General features: G+C 32.9%; 1 protein-coding gene and 1 non-coding gene across 3 annotated transcripts; one reads left to right on the plus strand and one right to left on the minus strand.

The window, feature by feature from the left end:
* Positions 1–2927: 2927 nt before the first annotated feature.
* On the plus strand, positions 2928–8176 carry LOC109341710. 2 transcript variants are annotated; one of them, XM_019579661.1, is made up of 6 exons: positions 2928–3063; positions 3167–3264; positions 5698–5820; positions 6302–6404; positions 7011–7191; positions 7749–8176. In XM_019579661.1, exons 3-6 carry the CDS (start codon positions 5722–5724, stop codon positions 7780–7782), a joined length of 417 nt encoding a protein of 138 aa, XP_019435206.1. In that variant the 5' UTR covers positions 2928–3063; positions 3167–3264; positions 5698–5721; the 3' UTR covers positions 7783–8176. The 2 variants fall into 2 exon arrangements, with proteins under 2 accessions (XP_019435206.1, XP_019435208.1); XM_019579663.1 differs by lacking the exon at positions 3167–3264.
* Positions 8177–9764: 1588 nt separating this feature from the next.
* Positions 9765–9844, minus strand: TRNAL-UAG. Its single transcript has one exon. It is a non-coding gene; the product is annotated as a tRNA-Leu (tRNA).
* Positions 9845–10136: the final 292 nt, after the last annotated feature.

Consider the following 10136-nt stretch of genomic DNA (forward strand, 5'->3'; position numbering starts at 1 on the left):
AGATATTTATTGTTGAGACTGATGCATCTAGTAAAGGTCTAGGAGCAGCGTTGATGCAAGAAGGAAGTCCATTGGTTTTTTGGAGTTAGGGTCTATCAAGTAGGGCTCAATTGAAGCAGGTGAACAGGTTGCTAGTCATTCTTAGCGGGTAGCTTAGCATATTGGACCTTTTGGGAGTTCCAAATCTTGTTACGACTAGTGTTCTTAGCCTTATTTCCATTGTGACTCCAATTCTTGAAGTTAGTGTCATAAGGCTTCAGAATCGCACCTGAGAATTTCTTCTTAGTGCTATTGTTGGAGACAATCAATACCTCATATCTCTGATCTTGCTTACGGGCCTCTTCTTTAATACGAAGACGAGTGATCAGAGATTTCAAAGAAATTTCTTTGGTCTTATGCCTTAGGAGGTTTTTGAAGTCCTTCCAACTAGGAGGCAGTTTGTCAATTATGACAGTCACTTGGAATTGCTCATCTAAAGGCATGCCCTCAAAAATGATCTTATGAGCAATTTTATGTATCTCGTGGAATTGAGACTCTATTGATTTATCATAAGTCATCTAATACTTAAGGTAGCGACTAACAACATACTTTTAGTCTCAACTTCCTTAGTACCATATTTCTTTTCAAGTGCATACCAAATTAATTTGGTAGACTTGTATGAGTTGTAGTAATTATAGAGATCATCAGACAACCCATTCATAATGAAGTTTTTACATAAGTAATCACTTTCATTCCAGGGAGCTATTTCACTAGCCAAATTATCTCTTTTCTCTTTTTCAGCCTCATCTGACACCACTCGAATATCAGTTTTCAAAACGTGGACAACATTTTTCACTATGAGAAAAAATTCCATCTTTTGTTGCCAAGATTTAAAATTTGTCCCATCAAACCAAAATGTTTTGTTCAGGTCATAGTTGTTCGATCTAGTAATATTATCTATGAATGTCATTATAGTAGAAACATCTTTAAATTGTTGTTTACGTAGCTCGTAATAATTCTGAATGGCACGAAATAATCTTTACTGGTTGAGGCACGACCAAGTCGTTCTCTTTAAGATGTTTCATGGTACCGCTAAAATTGTGCAAACAGACTATCAACCACATAGTCCCAAGGATAAAACAGCTCAGTTATCTGTTACACGATTTTTTACTACATCGTAAGAATCGCTCTCGAATATGCTCACAATATGGCTAATAGTCTCAATTCTCGAATTCCCACAATATGGCTACCATTGCCAATTCGTTTCCCACAATACTAACTATAATTATCAGTTTTCGAAATTCTCACTTTGGCTGCGTGTGCTCTCAAGTGCCACAGAAAGAAAGTGAGAAAAGTGCTGGAAATGCGTTGGTAGAATATTATAGGGGGGAAGGAAGAAAGTCGAGGAAGATTGATCGACTGATGCAAATGATAATGAGGGGATGAAACCTCTATTTATAGTCTGAGGCCTTCAACGGCTCCCTCATTTGACGATCACAGTGGGTGGTAAATCCCACGATCCGATGATGGAAAATTTTACCACCTCAACAACTCCTTATCATGATCGAGTCTTCCACCCCACTCCCCTCACTTGCCAACCGTGTGGATTGAGTCACACACGTGTGGCATGCGTGTGTTGATTGGTCAACACACAGTCCAAAAGCCCAAAACAAAATAAATAAAATTTATTTAAAAAGAATGTTGGACCCAAACCTCTGTCTGACAGACCCGACCACGAGTCAGCCGGACAACGGCAAAGGTGGTGGTGGTGGTGTGCACACATGCGTGTGTTTGGAGGGGTTTTGTTTGTGTGAGTCCTCACCCACTCACAAAACCCATTGTACCCCCTGAAGTATACTCCAAGGTTGCAACTTAAGGCTTATAAAGCCTTTTAACTTCCCTCCTCCAAGTAATGTGGGACTTTGGAGTTTTTTCATTTCACACCCTCAAGATCCCTATTTATGGCCTCATTAATATGTATTTAAATCACATTAAAACCTATCATTTTCAAACAATTTCTAACAGAATCTTATCTGAATAATCAAGATTTAAAGATATATGCACATGACTATCATGTGACTAATAACTAACTTTTAATCACAAACAGCCATGATTAATGGTAAGACTAAGATTTATTGTTGTCACAATTTTTGTATGAGAACTGTTCTCACAAGTCACTCCCTATTACTGAACATATAAATATATACTTAAACTTAAAAACATATTGGACACACCCTTAGATACATGTTATTCACAAAGGTACCGCAAAAATTCGAATATGGAAATCAATAGGCATTACTAGCACTCGCCCCACCTTATTATTATCCCTAAATGTGTTGGTTGTGGTTACCTAAAATTACATATTATTTTGTAGAAAATAAAGAATGTTAAGAGCAAAACAGGAAAGAGGAAATTACTTCATTCTAATAGTTACACCACGATTTATTTTTATAAACAAATATAGATTTATCAATTTTTTATATAGTATTTTTTTAGTATATAATTTTTTATATACTATGCAATTTTTTTATTTAATCTTGAGTTGTTTATCATTATTCAGTCATCTCCGATAAATCTTAAAATAATGATAATAAAATGACAACCCATATGTTATTGTTTGTTTCGTTTAAATCATTTCTTGATTCTAGCATTATATTGTTATCAACAAATAATTTAAGTCTTAGAGATACAAAAATTATATTGACTTTGAATTTATGGGTACTTATGAATCATCATTGAACAAAAAATAATGATAAAAATAATTAAATTAACAAATATAATATATTATTAAGCCAAATATAAATATTTTAAGAATTAATATTTCTTTATTATTTTTGGTTCTTATAAAATACTAATAAAATTTAATCCACACATCCTTAACATTATTGATATATTTTGATTATAGCCACTTCATCTTCTAAGAGCAGCGACACAATTTCACTCACACACACATAGCAGCCACACATACACATAGCAGCTAGGGTTTCAGCTTCGTTTTCTTAGAGAAATCTCAAAACCCTAATTCAATCAGAACCGAAGCCGCAACACACAACAATCAATCATGGGGCGTATGCATAGCAATGGGTGAGTATCAATTCTTCTAATCTCACTCTCCTCTCTTAACAACACCACCCATTTTTTTTTGATTTTTTTTTTGATTTTTTGATAATTATTTTTGATGTTGCAGTAAGTATTGGAAGGTAGTATTTTCATACAATTGAATTCAGTAGAATGCACATGCTGAAACTAATACATTGCTGTTACAAGTAGCAACTTCCTTTAAAGGTATTTACCTCAATACAATTCAAGGAATTCAAGATTAACATTTATTGAAGCTTCTACTTGTTTTATTCAACTTTTCAGTCATGTTATTATTCAACTAAAAGTTAGTTAGTTATCTTCTCCGAAAGTCCGAAATATTATAAAAATTTAAACCCAAAAAAGCTAATTTGGTAAGCACTGAACCAGTATAGAATAAGATAACTCGATAGATAAACTACCAGAATACTATGAATAATAGTTGATGCATAATTGCATACTATGTGTTGTTACAGAATCAGAATCTATGTTTGCAATTTGACTAGCAGCTAAGAAGCTGTAGAGTATAAATGCATGCAGCCTTACCCTTGCAAGCAGAAAGGTTGTTTCCAGTTTTCGGTATCAGACCCCACTAAATCTCATGCACTAGGCCGTCCCTTTAGTATAAAAATTAGAGAATTGAATATAAAAGTTGTAGAATACATTTATAGTGTCAAGTATTCGAAAATGTATCTGAAACAAACACATCAATCATATAGTAAAAACTGTATGCATAAGTGTGTATTACTGTTAGCAGCATTACTATACACTAACCTTGTAAGCTAGTAATGTTCCCAATCTCTGGAGGAATGTTTCCAGACAAATTATTCATGTTGACATAAAGATCAACCAATTCACTAAGATTGGACATCTCTCTTGGTATCTTCCCTGAAAGAGAGTGTTGTAATGCAAATACAAACCTGACAAGCATCTAAGTTCAGTCACAACTGATGAAACTTGACCAATAAGACCCTTTCCTGGCAAGGAAATATTAGTCACTTTTCTATGCTCATTGCACATAACTCCTTCAAATGAACCACTGCATGGATCACCAAAACTAGTCCATGAACTAAGTACCTTGCCTTTTGGGTCCAGTGAAGATTTTAAGTCCATAAGAGCTCTCAACTCAACGTTTGCATGAACTAGATGAGGGCTGAGAAGTGCAACAACCAATAGAAATAAAGAAAGAAGGAAATGGAGGGAATTCATATATGGTTTTGGAGTGAAGGTTCTGTAAGAGTGAACTAAAAGAGAGGTACCCTTTTGAGATTTTGCTATTAAGACTCTAACTTTGATCATGGTTTTTTGTGGTTTTATTGGTTATTCAGGTCAATGGTTACATAGTTTTTGTTTCTGGACTTTGTGCAAGATTTTAATAGCTTATGCACAGAAAATGATGAAGGGAAGAAGAAAGAGGAGAAGCGTTTTCAAACAAGTAGTAGTATTTATTAATGATTAACTTTATGAGTTGTTTAAGAAAGAGTTTGGTTTCATATTGCATCTCTCAGCAAGTAGAGGAAATATTTTTGGAGGGGAAAAACACTTTTCATTAGATGATAATACTATCGGATAGATAAATGTAGATAAAGATAAGTTTTTTGTTAAGTATTATCTGATATAAGGTGGATCTTTAAAAAGTATTTTGATGGCAGTCACTGGTTTGGAAAACATTTTCAATCAACAAATTAAAGGCATAATAATGATGTGGGTAAGCACAGACCCGATTCCGACCTGCCCCATTGCCATGCCCAAATGAGAGAATGTAATCTCGTCATTAATTCATGAACATCGTATACATATTATGTTGTTAGGAGTCCCACATTGAGTAGAATAGCAAATCCAATGTGGTACTTAATCCATGAGGCTCTCCCACCTAATAGACTTGTCTTTTGGGTTGGGCTCTTCTAAAATAATTTTTATAAGAGAAAAAGAAGTTATGTACTAATATTATAAGAGTTTTATATATTATTAGTTTACCATTTATCTTTAATCATTATTGTTTCTTTAAAATATGAAAAGTAGGTTTTCAGAGAGATAGTAAAACAAAACTAGAAAGAAGAGAAAAATAGGTTCCCGTATTTGTTAATAGGTCCATACTTCATCTTCCCTTCATCGCTTTACTCAGTTCATGTGGCTTCCCCTTTCTTCTTTATTTTATGTTGTTGTTTGGTATCTTCTATATCCTTATTCCTCTCCTCCTATTCCTGTTTATTTTTGTGAGAAGATATCAGTTAACAATTTCTTAGAAATTCATCGATTCACCTTTTTACACTCTATTCTCATTATTTTGTATTTTCCATGAATGTTCTGTTCTGTTATGAGATCCAAGTGTTGTTACTAATTAGTTGAGTTGCTCTTAGCAGTGTTGTACAAATTTAATTATGTGATTTAATTACATTATCAAACAGACTGAGTCTTCTACATTATTATCACTTGCTTGAGTTTCTTGAATTCTTATGATAAACAAATACATTTTTTTGCTTAACCTTTAATATTCTCATGTCTGGTTTGGTATCACATCTTATTTCATATTAGTGGTAAATTTTTAGGATAATAATTTCAAGTTTAAACTATTATGTTTTATTTTTTAAACTAATTTAAACAGGATTTCAAAACTTAGAATCGTTGTTTTGATTATAGGTTGATACTAGATAGGAGGATACAATGAAGGACGGAGGCTCAAGGAAAAGATTGAAAAACATGATTAGTGAGATAACTGTTCAAGATGTGGCTTGGCTTTGCACACTTTCTGAGTCTGAGATTGTAACCACCATCTTCCCTTCTTTTCTTTATTATCAAGTTTCATTCAAGAAATCTTACCCAGAAATTAGAAAGGATAGAAGAATGATTACACTTAGTATTTTGTTTTATTATAGAATAATAATATTACCAGAGGATAGAAGAAATAAAGAATAAAGAAAAGAAATAGTAATCCAAAAGTAATGAAGGAAACTAGGAATAAAACAAGGTAGCACAATCTATGATCCTGTGCTATTTATGTGAGGGCCACCGGCCACATCTAATCTAAAATTTTAATGCATAATTAGTTGGGTTATAAGCAGTTCATAAAAAGAGGCTGGGTCATAGAGCCTGTGGTTTTGACCAGGTTATTTGTGAAAATCTAGTCTTAAGTGGACTCAACTAATCACAGCCAGACATGTGATGTGAGTTTCATGAAAATTGTATCCCTTTATTTTCGTGTGTTTTATCTTGAAAGTTAACTTATGATATTCAAAATTTGCAGGATATGCTGATTAGCTTGAAATTGCTGATCATTCAGCGTGCAAAAACGATGGGCTATGGTGAACTTGCTAATAAATTTGACCTTAAGATGATTCGAGCAATTGGTATGACTTTGTTTCTAACTTATTTGCATGCCTAACATTCCTTGATCATACATGGAAGACCGTATGCTTTTATCTTTTTTCTGTGTTTCATCATTACTTAATATTGATAATGAATGTGAGGCAGGGATCAAGAGTTTTAAATCTAAAAAGAAAATGAAAAGAAAGAAAGCATTTCCCTAGTATTGGGGATTTGGTATATTGGTTTAACCTTCACTAAGGGTCTGGAGTCGACCTTCTCTTTGTGTGTATGTAAACAATAATTAATTAAATTAATATCTCAAGCTGTTCTTTGCTTGCATCTCTTGAAATCTTTAAAGGACGCTGGTCTGTCCTGGGGTCTGCCACCACTTGACTGATGCATTCTTATACACTGACTTTATTGAATACTTCGGTCACAATTCATAATCCCTCTTGATGCTTTCAACTTGAATCACTGAGAATTAGAACTGACTTGAATTTTGATATACTAGTTGCAATCACTTGAAATACCAAGTGCATTAAAACCATTCACTTCCTGCGCTATTAGCTAGATAATATATGACTACTAATTAATTAAACTATTTGGTTAGCCACATTTTTCTTACCTCCCCATGTGCCTTTTTGCAGCACTTGTTTTGATGGAACAACTTAAAGAAGAGATGAAGGATTCATCACTTATCCCAGATATAGTGAAATCTTGTGCTTTTTTAGATGCTTGCAACTTGTTGAAATGTAATACTGAGGTTACTCAAACTGTTGAAGAGCTAAGTAAAACTGTTGGTGCTGATATACAACCATTATTGAGAAGGTACGTTTATCAGCTTATTATTTTTCTGAGACTTTGCAAAATATAAGTCAAACTATGGTAGTATGAATTGTTTTTGTTTTGTCTGTAATAGGTTTTGTACATTTTTAGTGATTTGTCATGGGTGATGGGGATTAAATTGACTATGCAAGTGTTTTTTACAATGTTATCTATAGGCTATGCTGCAGAGAACCAAAACTATATTACCAATGAATAGGCTGCAAAATTATGCAATTCTCTCAACTGTGCAGTTGTAAAAGATGTACCCTTGTACTCATTCAATACAATTTTGTATGACTGTTTATGTGAAAGTAGTTGCTTACTGGCAAATATATTAGAAAATTCTTAATACTCTGTTCTTGTGTTTTACATTACTACAGTAGGGAATGGTAGAGGGGGAAAACACTGAGGGAAAATTGGCATGGGTCATAGCCTGAAAATACCTTGTCTATTTGACAATCATGCCTTGTACCTTTTTATTTTATCTTGGTTACAGCCTCTTATGCTTGTTATATCTGTAAGTGTCAACATTAATATTTTGATTTGTTTCTAACTTTCAGACAAAAGAAGCAGAAAGTTGGAAGCGAAGAATAAAATTAGCTGTTCTTGGCTTAAGAGTTAAGACAATGTCTCCAAACACTGATATTGAGTGTCCTCCTCATTGGTGAATGCACACTAATTATTGGTTTTCGAAAATTTTGTTCTCTTTGCATTGCAGAGAATAGCTGAAATGAATTTTGCTAGTTAAGTTTAGAAAATTGTTGCAAGAATATGTAGCAAATGTGTTAGTCCATGTCTATATTAGCAGTAATGAAAAGGGGGTGTGGAACTATGTATTTGATCCTTTTGAAGAGTTTTGTAATGTGTGCACATGTTAAGGATATCCCAACTGTTATTAGGAAGAATACCAGAAAGACTACCATTTTTCACCATTGTAATATAGCAACAGTAGAAGGCCTACTAATAAAGGCTTGCTGCAAAACAACAGCAATCAAAATATTCTAAATAAAATGATATTCATGTATTGGAAAATGATAGTCAAAGTAAATTACACTGATATCTCATGAGTTTTAGTTAAATTATACAAATCGTTCCTCCATTTTTAAACCTAGATAAACTACTAATTATATACGTACATTTTGTTATCTCATCTGATCATCTGAGTTTTGATACTAGATATCATTTTCGTTTCAAAAGATTGAATTTTCTCTCTCTCTCGATTGTTTAGCATATGTGAGATAGATATTAATGGGTATGTAGTAGTAATGCAGTTGTTACTTGTGTTGGAATTTGGGACCAATTGTGACACATCCTGCATCTCTCTTTGACTTTTCCTTCGTGATATTAACCATCAATGCCATTTCTCATTTCCTAAGTTTCCCTTTCATGAATTACTATTTCTCTTACCCGTTTTTTTATTGAAGTAAAAAAAAGAAGGGAATTTCTTATTCCTTAAGGCATTCATACTGTCTTTCAATTATTAGATGAAACTGATTCAAAATGAAATGTTTTAAAATGAGTAAGATTTTTCTTTACTGAATGGAATCTATAGTTGATTTTACTAAAGCTATGTTAAGCTGTGTTTTTACTTGTTGAAAATTGACCATTTTGCAAACTTTTACTGAATGATGCTTTTATTGACATCGAAGCTGGTAAAAAGGATTTTTGAACCTATTTGATAATCACTTTGTTACTATTATAATCTTTTTCTTTTGTGAAACTTCAACCTGGATAGTGCTACTATTGCATGTGTTCAGTGAAAATGAGATGTTGAATGTGGTCAATGAAAATGAACTTTATAACTGTTATGTACTTTGGTTTAGAATGATATAATTTTGTGGTCCTGTGCTGTTAAATCTAGTTCTATAGTTCTCTTGAAACAAACCAGAGAGCTTATGGAACTTATGATTGTTAGCTAATTAGATGGAACTTATGATTGTTAGCTAACAAACCCGACATGTGAGAGTGTTTGGCTTCACAAATGGACTCTATAGAATAGGTTGGCATAATTGTACAAGATAAATGTTAGAAAACATGGTAGAGCCCACAGAGTTAATAGTTGAGTTTGAATATTCTGAATGTTGTCATAAAATGAGACTTTTATATTAGTAGGTAGCCTCTAACCAATATCCAGCTAACTATAACCAATCTAACTAACTCAACTACTATCTCTATTAATAAAAGGAAAAGGTATTAGACAGCATGAAAGTAAAAGGTTGTTTTGTACACAATTATATTTTTATATTATTAGTCATATAAACTGGCCTAATGCTGAGAGAAAGGTTGTGTAAGGTCCTATTGGATCTCCAAAGTCGATAGTTCAATTCTTAGGAATAACATTTGTTAAGAGGAGCAGTTACAGATCCCGAAATGGATTAGCTCCTTATCAAAAAGGTGAAGGATTGAATGAATATCCTTGATAGTATCTAAAAAATTTATAAAGTTATTTTTGTATATTCTGTTATTGTAAGTTGCTATATATCATGTACCTTGTATTTTCTTCCTTTTGTTTTTCTCATGTTATAGTGACAGTGATGTAAAATATGTGATCTCAGAAATAAGAAAATAAAAAGAAATGACAGCTGTGGGATTTGAACCCACGCCCTTTCGGACCAGAGCCTAAATCTGGCGCCTTAGACCACTCGGCCAAACTGTCATCTTATGAAATATCTTTCCCATTCTAACATATGAATAATTTATTTAATTATCTTTTGTACCATTAATTATCTAAATCCTTTGGATAAAAAAGGATAAATAAGTGTCTCTAAAGCAAATTAAAAACAAGAAATAACTTAGACTTAGTAGTTTTCTTTTCTTTTTAATTTTTATATTTATGCTAAATATGGCCTTAAAAAAGAATTTGACCATAGAAGAGAATTAATTTTTAGACTGATTTAATTGTGGAATGATGGTTTGAAATTTTAACTAATGTCAACTCCCATCCAAAC

Source organism: Lupinus angustifolius, unplaced genomic scaffold, assembly GCF_001865875.1.
Source record: "Lupinus angustifolius cultivar Tanjil unplaced genomic scaffold, LupAngTanjil_v1.0 Scaffold_593, whole genome shotgun sequence".
Classification (NCBI taxonomy): domain Eukaryota; kingdom Viridiplantae; phylum Streptophyta; class Magnoliopsida; order Fabales; family Fabaceae; genus Lupinus; species Lupinus angustifolius.

What these genes read in the sequence shown, in the direction of transcription:
- LOC109341710 (XM_019579661.1), top strand. Translation starts at nt 5,722, where the DNA reads ATGAAGGACGGAGGCTCAAGGAAAAGATTGAAAAACATGATTAGTGAG. An exon ending in TAAGATGATTCGAGCAATTG is followed by an intron (nt 6,405 to 7,010) that starts GTATGACTTTGT and finishes GCCTTTTTGCAG; the next exon opens with CACTTGTTTTGATGGAACAA. An exon ending in ATACAACCATTATTGAGAAG is followed by an intron (nt 7,192 to 7,748) that starts GTACGTTTATCA and finishes TCTAACTTTCAG; the next exon opens with ACAAAAGAAGCAGAAAGTTG.